Genomic DNA, 16108 nt, shown 5'->3' with positions numbered 1-16108 from the left:
GATGAACCTTTCTCTTCTGGCATGTCTGTAGCTACCCGGACGCCACTCCCGAGGACCTGCAGGCCTCTGACAACGTGTGTATTATCTGCCGCGAGGAGATGGTCACCGGAGCCAAGAAACTTCCCTGCAACCACATCTTCCACTCAAGGTAGGCAACAGCTGCAGCTGTAGTAAGAGTTTGTGGATATGAGAGATGCGTTGATGTGTGGGAATGTGTTGATAACCATGTTCCCATCTGCAGGTATTTGCCCCAAATGGGTTTTATGTATGTTGAGTGATGTTTTTAATTCAGGTGTGTGTGTGTGTGTGTGTGTGTGTGTGTGTGTGTGTGTGTGTGTGTGTGTGTGTGTGTGTGTGTGTGTGTGTGTGTGTGTGTGTGTGTGTGTGTGTGTGTGTGTGTGTGTGTGTGTGTGTGTGTGTGTGTGTGTGTGTGTGTGTGTGTGTGCGTGCGTGACGGACACTTCCTGTCATTGCTGCACATTCCGTGTTCCCATGTGATGAGCTCTCTCTCCTCTTCCTGTTCCTCTCTCTCTGTCTCCCAGCTGCCTGCGCTCCTGGTTCCAGAGACAGCAGACATGTCCCACCTGTCGTATGGACGTCCTCCGGGCCTCCAACCCCAATCAGACGCCGGCTCCGCCCCCTGTCCCGCCGGCTGCCCCGGCAGCCCCCGCCAACGCCCCCGCCCCCCCACCTGTGAACGGTGAGCCACACACATCCAGCATGATTACATTTATTACCACAGTATCAAGCTATGTCACATTCACAACTAATATCACATGATCAACTGTGATATCTATTATATCTGAGGGAGCAGCCATTTCCTGAGAAATGAATCCGTGCTCAATTCTTCCCTCCAAAGCAGCTTCTCTAAACAGTCTGCCTTCCTTCTCTGCCTCTTCTCCTAAGTTGCCCCAGGAATGATGCCGCATTTCCCCCCTGGCCTCTTCCCCTTCTGGGGTCCCTTCCCCGGGGCCGCCCCTCCTGCTGGGGCCCCAGGCCCCCAGGGGCCCGCTGAAGCCCCCCAGGAGAACACGGAGACGGGCCAGACGCAGGGAGCAGGTGAGACATTCCTCCGCGCTAGCGTCTATGGACTTGGCCCTCTGAGATCCATATGGGATTGTTCTCTGTCACGTTAATCATCTCACATCCAAGCGGTTATGTTAGGCTTCCAGATTTGTATGTTATGCATCTTGTAAACGTTACTGTTTGTGTGTGTCTGTGTGTGTGTCTGTGTGTGTGTCTGTGTGTGTGTGTGTGTGTGTGTGTGTGTGTCTGTGTGTGTGTGTGTGTGTGTGTGTGTGTGTGTGTGTGTTAGGTGCCAGTCGCCCCGCGGGTGTAGACGGGGCCACTGCTGCTCCCGGCGCCCCAGTAGGAGGAGCTATGCCAGGGTTCCCCTTCTCCTTCCCCCCGCCTCCTTTCCCATCAGCCCCCTGGCTGCCTATGCCACCTCCTCCTCCATTTGGTGAGCATGGTGGAGACGCTCACCCCTTCAGATATTTCTTGCACTCTTGCATACATGTACTGTTCATGTACTCATTTTGGTCATTTAGACATGTACATTTTCTGTCAACACACCATGGGGATAACATCCTTACGTGAAGACTAAATGACATGGCTAAATGAGTGTGTGTTATAGAGTAGGGCTGCACCTAATGACTATTTTTCTAACAATTCTTCTAGCGATTTTTTTTCGATTAGTCGATTTAATCTTAACGACTAATTTAATGATTATTTTAACAATTCTTTTTCATTGCATGATTAACACTTAATTTACCCCAAAATGTGTGATGTTTAATGAAATAACATACAGATAGAACGTCATTAACAGCTCTGACAATGAGCATTCATATCAGGTGATAACGAGAACTACTAGGCAGTCGAAAACAGTGCAGTACTCCACGTATAGCCTATGTGCCTCTTCTGATAATTTATAGCGATAATGCTTCCTAGACGAATATCTTAATCTTATTGCTACGTCGACGCGTCGTCCCAGTTTAGGGAAGCTAGGCTCAGCTAAATCAGGCTAAGCTAACGTTATGATGGATTGGGTTAAGCTAAGCTAAGTTCAGGAATTGAGGTAATGTTAACGTTAGCTAGCGCATTTTAGAAGGAGACAACGTAGCTAAACTGTTTTGTCAGCACTTTGAGATTGTCTCAATGAAACGTTCTTTATAAATATGAAATTATTATTATTATTATTATACATGTAATAATTCTAAGTCGCTTTGGATGAAAGCGTCTGCTAAATGACTAACGTGATGTTTGTTTCTCTGTCCCTCCAGTGTCTTCGATGCCGCCCCCTCCCCCCTCCCTGTCCAGCATGTCGGAGACGGAGCTGAGGGAGCTGGAGCAGGAGGGCCGGAGGGGCCTGGAGGCCCGGCTACAGTGTCTCCACAACATCCACACCCTGCTGGACGCAGCCATGCTCAACATCCACCACTACCTCACCACCGTCGCCACGCTCACGTACGACACTTCTCCTTTCAAACCTTTCTTTTCACTCGAGGCACTGAGGTCTCCCTCATTTGACGTGGAGCCTACAGTAAAAACAGAGACACATTACAGCGCCTATAGATCTACAGGCTTAGAACTACAGCTCGCGCTTTGTGATGTTTGCTTCTCTGTATTTGGTCATTACGGGTACTTTCAAATTGAGCATCACCCAAAAGAAAGAGGATTTTTTTTTTTCTTATGCCATACTTTTGATTTGCATTACAATTGTGTGGCATGGCATCAAAAAATACATTTACTCTTAGAATTGTAAGGATTTAATGTATTTGTTTGGATTGGATACATGAGCAATAAAGAGTAGTTTTGTCGTTGTTCTGCTGCCTCCCGTTTCCCCCTCAGCCCCCCCCGGTCCGAGCCCAGCCCCCCCCGGTCCGAGCCCAGCCCCCCCCGGTCTGAGCCCAGCAGCCGAGAGGCCAGCGGGTCGACGGTGACCGAGCCCTCTCCTGACGACCAGAACCAGGACCAGGGCCAGGCTCAGGAGGACGGCTCCCAAAGCTGTAAGTCTGAAGTCCTCCTGTTTGCTCCTTGCTTTCTCACCAGGGCGTGTTTCTAGATCGGCAGCAGACTGGGTGGGTTCACGTAGCCGGGCTTCGCCAGACCCAATTCGCAAAAGTGTGAAGGGTCTGAAGCTGCCGAGTTTATTTCCAAGGGGCATTATCAACGGCCGCAGACCAACATGCCTCTAGACGCAATTGGATAGACGTATTATAACCAATCAGGGCAACGAAACATGGTTTGTCGTATCATCGATCAAATGGGTACAGTCGTTGTATCAAACCCGCCCCATATTCAAGTCAAGTCAAACTTTATTTATAAAGCACATTTAAAAACAACAGAGGTTTACCAAAGTGCTGTATAGTGGGCTAAAAGGCACTAAAACAAAGCAATAAAATACAATTAATAAATGGCAAATAAGAGCCAAAGAGTAAATACAGACATAAAATAGTGGGGTGCTAAGCTCTTGATGTAATGAAGGCCATGGATAAGAGGTGAGTTTTCAGGAGAGACTTAAAGGCATCCAAGGTCTGGGCAGTTCTAATGGTGCGTTCGTTTGTGGTCGGAGGTGGCAAGTCGCAAGTGGCAAAATACCTTCCTCCTCCGACCTGTGTGCATTCGAGCTATAGCGAATGATATGATGATATGATATTGATATCAGCCGGCAACTGGGGGCTGAGAAACATCCGAATTCACGACGAGGAAGTGCGAGTTCATGCTGTGTTTTATTTAATCATTCCTAGTAGCAAGTCGCAATTTGCACCTCCCAGTTATAAACGAACGCACCATAACATGCAGTGGTCGGCTGTTCCACAGCTTGGGGTCAGCAACTACAAAAGCTCGGTCACCTCTGGTTTTAAGCCTGGAGTTGGGGACCAGGAACAGCTGACTGTTTGACCTGACTGCTCTAGTCACGTGCTCTATGGACGTGAAGGAGATCAGCTAGATACAAAGGACCTAGGCCTTTCAAAACCTTCAAAACAAGTCACAACATCTTCACATCTATCCTGACGCAGACAGGAAGCCAGTGCACAGAGGACGGCACAGGGCAGCGTTCTGCACTAGTTGCAAACGTCAGTGAGGACTGATCTAGACCTACATACAGAGAGTTGCAGTAGTCAAGCCTAGAGGTTCTAAAAGCATGAACACTTCTCCAAATCTTTAGGAGGAAGATGGGCTTTGACCTTGGCTATGAGCCTTAACTGAAAAAAGTTGGCTTTAACCACAGAGCTAATTTGTTTCTCAAATTTAAAAGCGCTGTCAAAAGTAAAACCAAGGCTTTTTACAGCAGGAACATTTTTGGACGCTAGGGGGCCTAGAGCACCAACTGAGTCATCCGAGAGAGCAGGACGTCCAAACATAATGACCTCCGTCTTGTCACTTAAGTTGAGGAAGTTCAGATCCATGCTGGTTTTTATGTCCTTCTGACTGTCTAGTAGAGGCGGATTTTAGAGGTAGATAGATCTGAACATCATCAGCATAACAGTGGAAGGAAACATTGTGCTTTCGAAGAATGGACCCCAGGGGCAGCATATATAAAGAAAATAGGATGCTAGAACAGCACCTTTAATCCCTTCACACATCCCCTCCCAATTCGATCAACGGTTGTGATTGGCTAATATGAGGGCTGCGTTCAAATTCAGTGAACAGAGGTGAATGTTTGTAGAGAACATGTTTTCTTTGAACCGGCCTTCTGTGATCAACGATGATTCTCTGGATGATATATTTTGGATGTAGTCCCACTAGTACAACCTCACTAAAAGGGCCTCCGGTTTCAGTTCAGTCATTCAATCATACAATCATACAATTTCCCTCAGTCCAGTGTCCATTTTTGTTCACCGGCAAACTACCTTCTCAGACCGTTCGCTTATGTTTGCAAACGTTCACGGAAACATTCACAAATGAATTTGAACACACCCCAGGTCAAGTGGGACTCAGTTTAAATGGTTGGATGAGCAGACTGATCTAGGGAGTGGAATAGAATGAGCTCACGTGATCAGGATGGCGATGCCAGGCTAGGTCCATGCAGTGGAAAGTGGAAATTCAAACCTTGAATATCCAGCGAGCTTCAGATTGGTACAAGTGCAGGGTGTAGGGGCGAGTAGTCGATCTAGATCCTGGAGTATCCTGGATTTCTTGACAGAGATTCTTCTAACTTTGATAGCTTGCGTGTTTCAGTGACAGTGTTTTCTCTCCCCCCCCCCCCAGCTGCACCTGTGAATGGGGCGGCAGGTTCCTCCGAGGCTGCCGACTCCACCACCCCCGCCGCCGCGTTCGCTGAGCGTGAGGATGTGAGGGAGGAAGAGGGGGGAGCGGAGGAGGGCGAGCCCAACGCCGCCGAGCTGAGGCGCCGTCGACTCCGCAAGCTAGAGACCTCGTCACCGCCCCCGGACGATCAATGATGACACACACACTGATTCGGACTAATGGACGATGGACATTACCTGGACCTTTTTCCTTTCACTTTCTCTGACTCTCCATCCCGGACTCTCGACTCTGTTGAACACAGACGGGTCGGGGGACGAGGAACAGAAGTGCTCCGCTTGCTTGTTTCTGGAATGTTCTCAGTTGGAACGCATTCCAAGATTTCTTTTGCTTTTCTACAGACTGCCATGTATACAAACCGTACGTAAGCAGGTGCTTGTGAACCTTGCCAATGAATGATTTTCAAATTTCAAATGCAGGCCAGACTTCTTAGTCAGTGACTAGAAAAGACTGTTTTAAATCTCTGGTCACTGGTGCTGAGTTTTTCCTGTACAACCCCCTCCTTGGACGTAACCCAGCTGTGCGATCGTTGCTTTTTTGTGTGTCTTCACTGTAAAATTGATCACCCTTACAGTCTGGCTTGTCCGACACATTCTCTGTGAGATCTGGCCACATACAATACAATGAGGGGATGTCAAATTACAGTCGTGGTGTCTGAGTGATGGATGTAGTTTTTTTTTCTTTTTCTCTAGATTTTGCTGGTAGGGGTATTCTAAATAAGAAGTGGGATGATTTAACCTGTACATACTGTATAAAGAGTTTTAATAGGATTATCTGTACATACAGTAATGCAGAATAAACTGTTGAAATTGAATTGGACTCTGTAACTAGTTGATTCCCACCCTTTGTCTTATTTTGGTCATGTTTGTACTGTAGCTGCTATTAAAAAAAATGATTTTGAGCTTAAAATATTAGTTTTGTTGATGCGGCAAGAGACAGGCCTTTTCCATTTTTACGTGTTTATTGGTTTGATAGTTTGACTAGAACACGATCTGTCAAGAAAACACAAGTGTGTGTCATATAAGCCATCAGGAAATTCCCTTATCAAAAGGATTTAGAGGAGGTATGTGGTCCACAACTAGAATAACAGTTAACCTCACCTTAGAATCACATTAAATAAGTTAAGAGTAAAAGTTTACAATTGCAAAAAAAACGATGACGGGGAAATTACCCATTGTCTGGTACAAAGGGTATTAGGAAAGCAGTCCACACATTTACAGGTAGCTTGTCAGTACTGAACACAACTTAAAACACTATAATACACATTTGGAAATTGGTCGCGAGGGGAATGTTTTCTCGAAAATGTTGGAATTCAAATTGAAAGTCAACAAAAATACATGAATTGGTCAGGTGACAATGCTGGCTCATGGTATTCACACTATATATATATATTATATATATTATAAATATATATAAAAGAAAATATAAAAATGTTTGCAAGATGTACAGTAGCTACTTTGATTTCTATTGGGTCAGTTTAAATCTGAAGGTGCATAATCAACTCTTGGTGATGACTTGAGTTTTCAGTGCAAAGATGCAGGGTTCAGTGGATAGGGAGGTCCTGGGTCAAAGATGCAGGGTTCAGTGGATAGTGAGGTCCTGGTCATCAGTGGGGAGCCTAGAGAGCTTGTCAGCGCCCTCTACTGTTCAGAACCACTTCTTCATTCTCAACGGGTCAGTTCTGAGGGGTGGAGTAGAGGTTCTGGTCGTGGTGAGGGTGACTGGTCAGTTCTGAGGGGTGGAGTAGAGGTTCTGGTCGTGGTGAGGGTGACTGGTCAGTTCTGAGGGGTGGAGTAGAGGTTCTGGTCGTGGTGAGGGTGACTGGTCAGTTCTGAGGGGTGGAGTAGAGGTTCTGGTCGTGGCCAGGGTGACTGGTCAGTTCTGAGGGGTGGAGTAGAGGTTCTGGTCGTGGTGAGGGTGACTGGTCAGTTCTGAGGGGTGGAGTAGAGGTTCTGGTCGTGGCCAGGGTGACTGGTCAGTTCTGAGGGGTGGAGTAGAGGTTCTGGTCGTGGTCAGGGTGACTGGTCAGTTCTGAGGGGTGGAGTAGAGGTTCTGGTCGTGGCCAGGGTGACTGGTCAGTTCTGAGGGGTGGAGTAGAGGTTCTGGTCGTGGTGAGGGTGACTGGTCAGTTCTGAGGGGTGGAGTAGAGGTTCTTGGTCGTGGTGAGGGTGACTGGTCAGTTCTGAGGGGTGGAGTAGAGGTTCTGGTCGTGGCCAGGGTGACTGGTCAGTTCTGAGGGGTGGAGTAGAGGTTCTGGTCGTGGCCAGGGTGACTGGTCAGTTCTGAGGGGTGGAGTAGAGGTTCTGGTCGTGGTGAGGGTGACTGGTCAGTTCTGAGGGGTGGAGTAGAGGTTCTGGTCGTGGCCAGGGTGACCGGTCAGTTCTGAGGGGTGGAGTAGAGGTTCTGGTCGTGGTCAGGGTGACTGGTCAGTTCTGAGGGGTGGAGTAGAGGTTCTGGTCGTAGTGAGGGTGACTGGTCAGTTCTGAGGGGTGGAGTAGAGGTTCTGGTCGTGGTGAGGGTGACTGGTCAGTTCTGAGGGGTGGAGTAGAGGTTCTGGTCGTGGTGAGGGTGACTGGTCAGTTCTGAGGGGTGGAGTAGAGGTTCTGGTCGTAGTGAGGGTGACTGGTCAGTTCTGAGGGGTGGAGTAGAGGTTCTGGTCGTGGTGAGGGTGACTGGTCAGTTCTGAGGGGTGGAGTAGAGGTTCTGGTCGTGGTGAGGGTGACTGGTCAGTTCTGAGGGGTGGAGTAGAGGTTCTGGTCGTGGTGGTGAGGGTGACTGGTCAGTTCTGAGGGGTGGAGTAGAGGTTCTGGTCGTGGTGAGGGTGACTGGTCAGTTCTGAGGGGTGGAGTAGAGGTTCTGGTCGTAGTGAGGGTGACTGGTCAGTTCTGAGGGGTGGAGTAGAGGTTCTGGTCGTAGTGAGGGTGACTGGTCAGTTCTGAGGGGTGGAGTAGAGGTTCTGGTCGTGGTGAGGGTGACTGGTCAGTTCTGAGGGGTGGAGTAGAAAGAGTGGTGTTGGTCTTGGTGGTCCGGGTGACTGGCGAAGAGAAGAGGGGTGGTCTCCTTTGATCCGTACCAACTGTGGGGAGAGATGATGATGTCATTTGTCATGTGTTACAGATTTGAATTGATTCTCATACTTTTGATGTTACTGGCGAGACTGGTTTCCCTGAAGCCTTGTAGCACTAACATGATCAGGGTGATACTGGTGCGACAACACGGCTTCCTGGAAACTTTGCAAAGTCAATTGGGAAATGTGTCTACCGTAGGACCCCACTTATCCCAACCCAACGGGACCGAAGGTCGTTCATATCTCTGAAATGTCCGGATGACTGAAACTGGTCTACTTGTTTCATATAGACTCATAATAGACAGATAAATACCCTTAATTACTTGTGAAAATGCATCAAAATTGCAATCAAATAGCCAACCTAACTCATACAGCCTAGCCTATAATAGGCCTACAGTAGCCAATAATAAAATAAACAAATTTCCACTTGAGTGTGTGCTTTGAACAAATACAGTAGCCTACTTTATTCTCAAATGAGGCGTACGCTGCATCGATAGGCTACTGTATTCGCAGAACAAAATGGTATAGCCTAAAAACAGCCCAACATTAGAACAATTAGAGCAAATGATAATCAATAAATAAATAAATGAAATGACAGACACGTTGTCGTGTCTGGCTATTGTAGCCTAAAAGAAAGTCTCTAAAACAACCAATGTAGGCTAACGTGGCCTAGGCTGTAGGCTATTATTTAACAAATACAGTAGGTCTAGTAGTCTAATCTACATGCTCACAACACGTCTGTGTTCCTGAAGTCCATTAACTGGGAACGAAAAATGACTCGATGCTCCTCTGCTTCAGGTTGCTGACGCGCTTTCTGGCTACCAAGGAATGCAGCTCTCGCAGAAGACTCATTTGCGCTCGACATTAGAGCAAAGAAATGAAACGTGACAGTAGGCTACAGCCTACAGGCAACATGTAGGTCTACATACAGTTCTGTTTTTATTCACAGTAGGATACAGTACAGTAATGAAAATCCCACCAGTAAGCAGATAGCAGGCTCAAAGAAAAGGTTTTTAAGCCTGTCCGGTAGACCGGGAGGTTCGGATCTCTGAAGTTCGGATGAGTGGGGTCCTACTGTACTTTGAACTTGAACACACAGTACCTTGTGTGGGGCTGATCACTGTGGGCCCAAGAAACAGGAGAGTCAGCATCCATCCGCTGAGGATCGTCAAAGAAGTACGATCGAGGGACTCTGTTAATGTTGACGCTACCGTTACCCTGAGAGAGAGAGAGGGAGAGAGAGAGAGAGAGAGAGAAAGAGAGAGAGAGAGAAAGAGAGAGGGAGAAAGAGAGAGAGAGAGAGAAAGAGAGAGAGAGAGAAAGAGAGAGGGAGAAAGAGAGAGGGAGAAAGAGAGAGAGAGAAAGAGAGAGGGAGAAAGAGAGAGGGAGAAAGAGAGAGAGAAAGAGAGGGAGAGAGAGAGAAAGAAAGAGTGTGTTAACATGAGAAGTGCTGGGTTGAAGTGAAAATGCTTCCTTCGCTCCTTCCTTCTCCTCCGCTCCTTCCGAGAGAGAGAGAAAAGACACCAGGGACACGAGACCCACGTGTGAAAGAAGCCCAGTCACTGGCTCCAATGACTCACCTCGTAAAGAGGTACTACCGCCATCCTACCTTTTAAAGCGCCTATTGTATTTTTAGTTTGCTACTCTTGCACTTTGGCTTTCAGCACTAGATTATGCTGTATGCTTGTTTAGAAAGGAGATGCACTTGTGAGTTCTGGCAAGTAGTAGTACATTGACTACCTATGTTAAATGCAATTGTTGTACGTTGCTTTGGATAAAAGTGTCTGCTAAATGACTGTAATGTAATGTCATATTTTTTTACGGTCTGAATGGAGCCAAAGAGAGCGTGTGGTAACAGAACTCCTGCACGGCTTCGTAACGGGTTTGGATTTTGGATCGGGAGCCTGGCTGACGGACGCTCACCGTTTCCTGAGGCGGCCGGCGAACTCTGAAGATGATGATGAGCAGGCTGGTGGGTAGCAGCTCCCATATGAAGAGAATGAACCCGAACGCCAGGTACCCCCGGTCCCCCAGCTCGCTACGGAGATCAGCCTTGGGCGGTGGACAAGACAACCCTCATCGTCATCAACATCAAAAAGCCTGGACATACCCACCATGTCACTTTGTAAATACAAATGTACATTATATCCCAAAAAGCTCTACTCGGCTTCTCCTTTAAGTGTGCACTTGTCCGCTCACCTGAATGGATTTAGAACATGGAGTTGTTGTAATGATGCTCTTATAACAATCCAATGGTTTTGAAACAGAACAGTGAATATAGTGGAGGGGACAAGTTTTCATGGGTTTCAAATGTCGTCCTAGACCTGCCATACTGGGAACCAACACAGGTGTTTCAATTTATCTGATTGGCTCTACTGCATAGAATCCCATGCAGTAGAACTCATTCATTCATTTGAAACACGCGTGTTGGTCCCCAACATGGCAGGTCTAGGACGACATTTAAAACCCATGAACACAACTCAGAGAAGAGGCTGGGGAATTGGGATGGAGCGACTCCCGATGCCCATTTACCTGGTCAGAGATGTTGTACCAGTCAAAGTCGAAGGACTCGACCCTGTGGTTCTGGGACAGTATGAGGACAGCCAGGTTATAACAGGCCCTACTGGAGAACAGTAGGATCACACCTGCGCCCAGCACTGCTGTAGGGCAAACCGTTGTACCCTGGGAAGAGACGGACATTGCTGACTGTCAGACTGCGCTTCAACCAGCTCACCACATGCTCCAACTGGAGTCCACTCTTCTTTCGCTTATAAAAGTCCTTGTGTTTACTTTGATGTGTCTTCCTCTGTGTGAATTGTGCTGAGGACTTACGACAATTGCATGGATGCAGACGACTTTCTTGAACCACCACACCTATCGTGTTACATTTCCCATTTTTAATCATGACAAAAGGTCTACAGCAGAGTGGACCTAGCCTTGTGAGTCCATCCTGATCTCATGAGTTCACTTTCTCTTCACAGATCACTCTGGACTTCCCCGTATCTCAAATGATTTTTCTCAGATTACAATTCGACCGGGCCAATCAGAAACTGTCTGACTGCTGTTCTGCCCCCCAATAGAATGTAGCCCGACTGGTTCCTGTCGTAAAACAGTCTCCCGAAGCAACGATCTGTAACATTAGCGTTAGTAGAATAAACACAGCCATAAGTGCAGTTATTTATATATTAGAAATAGATTCAAACAATTTAACAAAAACAAGAGCATGCACTAGACGAGTTTCTCACAGGAAAACACGTTTTCGCCGTTCTTCTGATTGGATTTAGCTAAAGTTTTGTTACGCTGATTGGCTGAAGGATTTAGTCTGTCAAGGCAAGATCTCCCCGCCTACTGAAACGGTTGGAGACGGGGGGAAGGCCAGACGGATCTGGGAGAGAAACTGAAAGTGAGCTCGCCAGATCAGGATGGTCTCAAGAGACTAGAGTGGACCTACCTTACTGTGCAGGTACAGTAGGGCTGCACGATTATGACAAAAGATAATAATTGCGATTATTTGCTTCAAAATGGTAATTGCGATTAATAATTGTAATTAATATTTAATATATAATATTAATATATAATAACCAAAATGCTCCCAAATCACGAACGTTGATCCCTTTCTTGCTACTAACTCACTGACCTCGTTTTCGCTCATTTTTTCACTACTCACGGCTGCAGGTACTCTTGTTTCATGCCCTACTGCTATCTGTCTTCTCAGTGAAACTGCTGCGCACTCAGCAGGAACGCATGTGATTGGTCAGACAACATAAGCGCCTGTGATTCGTCTGTGTAGTCCTAGCACACTCAATTCAAAGCAAAATTATTAATCACATTAATTGCGGCCTTTTGCGATTAGTTCATCGCGGAGGTCATAATCGCAATTTCGATTAATTCACGATTAATTGTGCAGCCCTAAGGTACAAGGAGCTGGAGAGAGACCTACCTTACTGTGCAGGTACAGGCTGGTGGAGAGAGACCTACCTTACTGTGCAGGTACAGGCTGGTGGAGAGAGACCTACCTTACTGTGCAGGTACAGACTGGTGGAGAGAGACCTACCTTACTGTGCAGGTACAGACTGGTGGAGAGAGACCTACCTTACTGTGCAGGTACAGACTGGTGGAGAGAGACCTACCTTACTGTGCAGGTACAGGCTGGTGGAGAGAGACCTACCTTACTGTGCAGGTACAGACTGGTGGAGAGAGACCTACCTTACTGTGCAGGTACAGACTGGTGGAGAGAGACCTACCTTACTGTGCAGGTACAGGCTGGTGGAGAGAGACCTACCTTACTGTGCAGGTACAGACTGGTGGAAGGAGAACGGCGCGTCAGGAGAAGTAGCAGGCCGGCGAGGCACACCGCCTCCAGGATGAAGAGCAGGTCGTTGACCAGCACACGGACCAGAACCAGACCCCAGGTCCGGTCACCCAACCCGCCGCCAGCGCCGCGTTCCCCGAGGGCCGCGCACACCATGTTGACACACAGGAAGACGACTCCCAGCCCGGCGTAAACGCAGCGTGCTAAACGCCTGGGAGGAGAGGGATGGAATGGTAAATGGTTGAATGGACTGCACTCTTTTATCCAAAGCGCTTTTCAAAGAAGGCCATTCACACACACAAAATTAGAATATTGTGAAAAGGTTCATTATTTTCCGTAATTTAATGCAAAAGGAGCCCCGACCAAGTATTGAGAGTATAAATGAACATACTGAACATACTGTACAATCATAAAGATTAAAACAAAAAAGGCTTGAAATATTTCCCTTTGTGTAATGGATCTAGAATACATGAAAGTTTCACTTTTTGAATTAAATTACTAGGCTAAGAGAACTTTTTCACAATATTCAATTGTTTTGGGATGCACCTGTTCACACACCAATGGCGGTAGCTGCCATGCAAGGTGCTAACCTAATCATTGGGAGCAATTTGGGGTTCAGTGTCTTGCCCAAGGACACTTCAACATGTGGACAGGATGAGCCGGGATTTGAACCGCCAACCCTACGATCATTGGACGACCCGTTCTACCTCCTGAGCTACAGCCACGCCCAGGGAGGAACATTTGTTAGAGGTACGTTTTGATGCTCAGTTTGACATTTTTCTTCTGTCTTCCTTTGAACATTTCTCCTCAAGCAGGAGACCTATATGAAAGTACTACTGAGTGGGGAGACGGTACTCACAGTCCTCCGCCCGGCTCGGAGCTATACTTTTCTCTCACTTTGAGTAGCACCTAAGCAAAGAGTAAAACACAAATACCGATTAAAAAGGGCTTCAAACACTGTCATACAGTACAATGAAAAACAAAAATTGCCCCAACCACATATACAGTACATTTCCTGTGTAAACTCCCTAGTGGTGGTGTCATCTTGCCTGAGTGAAGTAGAGGTTGATGAGGCTGAGGGTGAGGAACTGCAGACAGACAGGGAAGCAGTAGAGCAGCCAGTACACAGGCGTGGGCAGGTGGTTGGCCTCCAGGGCGTTACAGAAGTAAAAGGAGAACAGAGTGGTACGAAGTGCAGCCCAGAGCAGGCACAAAAACAGGAAAGCGCTCTGGTAGCTCCAGCGCTTGTGTCGGTAGTGTAAAAGGAGCCAGAGTTGGACGTAGACTAAGAGGAAGAGGCTTCCGTACAGAGTAGTGTAGAGGACGGTGAATCCCAGCTGGACGGACGGAGCCACGGCTGGACGGAGGGGCGACGGGGGGGGAGGCTGGGAGGAGTTGGGGGTCAACGGAGGCGTGACTGGAGCTTCCATGGCGGCGCTGGCCTGCGACAAACTAGTCATGAAGTGCCTATATGTATATGTGCGTGTATAAAATCATGGAATGTGCTCTCATCTAACAGTGCTCAGAACAAACACTGGAGAGCCTTGGTGAGTCCATTCTCTGCAATAAAAGACTGATATAGTAACTCTGTTTAATGCTCCACTGCAATTCACCTGTGAACACAGACAAAACACACGCAGTGAAAAGTGAGGAATTCACGAAGTTATCATGGATGAGCTAAGCTGAGGATACACTACAAGATATTATGACACGATTCACAATCCGCCTCATTCACATGAGCCTCATTTTCACTGTCGTGCCGAACCGTTCTGAGCACGCAGGGTAACCGTCCCGACGAAGCATGGGGAAGAATCGCGATCAGTCCACTAAGTCCAAACAAAGGCACAACTCACCAAAGTATCAATGTCCAAAGCTTGTTCTGCCCTGGGGTCTCCTCTATCTATAGGGGTCCTGGGGTCTCCTCTATCTATAGGGGCCCTGGGGTCTCCTCTATCTATAGGGGTCCTGGGGTCTCCTCTGTCTATAGGGGCCCTGGGGTCTCCTCTATCTATAGGGGTCCTGGGGTCTCCTCTATCTATAGGGGTCCTGGGGTCTCCTCTATCTATAGGGGTCCTGGGGTCTCCTCTATCTATAGGGGCCCTGGGGTCTCCTCTATCTATAGGGGCCCTGGGGTCTCCTCTATCTATAGGGGTCCTGGGGTCTCCTCTATCTATAGGGGTCCTGGGGTCTCCTCTATCTATAGGGGCCCTGGGGTCTCCTCTATCTATAGGGGTCCTGGGGTCTCCTCTATCTATAGGGGCCCTGGGGTCTCCTCTATCTATAGGGGCCCTGGGGTCTCCTCTATCTATAGGGGTCCTGGGGTCTCCTCTATCTATAGGGGTCCTGGGGTCTCCTCTATCTATAGGGGTCCTGGGGTCTCCTCTATCTATAGGGGTCCTGGGGTCTCCTCTATCTATAGGGGTCCTGGGGTCTCCTCTATCATAAACATACTGTGTTCAAGCATGGATACTTCGGTGACTTGTTTGGACTCACTGGCACTGGTGCACAGATCTTCGCTGTAAGCTGTTTACTAATGCTTCGTCACGGGGCGGAGTATATATACAGTATAATTAAGTCCTCATAAAGGTCTAATTAGAAAGTCTTACTTAGCTTACTTACTTATAAGTAGCTGCTAACGTCAGTAACGCTAGCTAACCTTTTAACACATAACGGTTAGTTAGCGTGAGTTAATTTGCTACTCTATCTATGATACAATCATTAACTAGTTATACAGGGATGAAACTTCAACGATTTCCCCTCGGGGATGAATAAAGTACATATCTATCTAGCTACCTGGTCTGATTAATAAAGTACATACATATCTAGCTACCTGGTCTGAAGGGGTTTCTCTGGACCGAGTTTGTTTACCTGTTGTTGATTCCTTGATTCCCTCACTTCCGCGTTGAGCTGTCACACGTGACGTAGTAGCAGGGTAGCCCCGCGTCACCAGTCTCTCAGGGCGGAGCATAAAATAGAGATAAATATAGGTCGGTGTTATCATAATTTATTATTAATCTTAATTATTAATCTGTAATTCCTTAGACTCGGGTTTCACGAAGCAGCTTCCACGCAACTTCGGTACATAGATGACAACATTCCTTGTAACACGAAGCAACTCAATTGCAAAGTTGCGTCACCCCCCCCCCCAAAAAAAACACAAAATATTGCTACAAATATCAAATGAAAATGGCATACTTAAAAACTTATTTGAACATTGATTTATTTATATTATATCTCGCGAAAAGACGGATGGAGCCGTATCTCCAAAGAAATCGCCATGGTAACCAGCCGATCACGGATTTTCACAATAAAAGTTTTTTTTCTTGTTTTTTTTTTGGGGGGGGGGGGGAGTAAAATCAAGCTCATGATGTGAATGGGACTCATTGTTTTGGGTCAGTGTGACCGATAACTTGAGGCAATTTCATGAAATGAATTTCATTAAAAAAAAAATATATATA

At 47.3% G+C, this 16108-nt stretch overlaps 2 protein-coding genes across 4 annotated transcripts in view; one reads left to right on the top strand and one right to left on the bottom strand.

The window, feature by feature from the left end:
* Window positions 1-6003, top strand: part of syvn1 (synovial apoptosis inhibitor 1, synoviolin) — a 13351-nt gene extending 7348 nt beyond the window's left edge. For 2 of the 3 annotated variants that reach the window (XM_084449285.1, XM_084449286.1), the window contains exons 10-16: window positions 32-148; window positions 543-700; window positions 907-1059; window positions 1316-1462; window positions 2283-2466; window positions 2851-3008; window positions 5215-6003. In XM_084449285.1, the coding sequence (XP_084305411.1) occupies window positions 32-148; window positions 543-700; window positions 907-1059; window positions 1316-1462; window positions 2283-2466; window positions 2851-3008; window positions 5215-5408 (1111 nt within the window). In that variant the 3' untranslated portion in view covers window positions 5409-6003. The remainder of the gene's footprint in view (window positions 1-31; window positions 149-542; window positions 701-906; window positions 1060-1315; window positions 1463-2282; window positions 2467-2850; window positions 3009-5214) is intronic. The other variant, XM_084449287.1, reaches the window with a different exon arrangement.
* A 2085-nt stretch (window positions 6004-8088) lies between these two features.
* Window positions 8089-15542, bottom strand: gpr137 (G protein-coupled receptor 137). Its single transcript, XM_084448890.1, has 8 exons — window positions 15481-15542; window positions 13700-14263; window positions 13510-13559; window positions 12621-12861; window positions 10871-11020; window positions 10262-10390; window positions 9441-9556; window positions 8089-8347 (listed from the first exon to the last, which is right to left on the bottom strand). Exons 2-8 carry the CDS (start codon window positions 14108-14110, stop codon window positions 8251-8253), a joined length of 1194 nt encoding a protein of 397 aa, XP_084305016.1. The 5' UTR covers window positions 14111-14263; window positions 15481-15542; the 3' UTR covers window positions 8089-8250.
* Between the last annotated feature and the right edge of the window lie 566 nt (window positions 15543-16108).

The sequence above is a fragment of the Borostomias antarcticus genome (genome assembly GCF_949987555.1).
Source record: "Borostomias antarcticus genome assembly, chromosome: 14".
In the NCBI taxonomy this organism is placed as follows: Eukaryota; Metazoa; Chordata; class Actinopteri; order Stomiiformes; family Stomiidae; genus Borostomias; species Borostomias antarcticus.
This window is presented reverse-complemented; position numbering and strand designations above follow the sequence as displayed.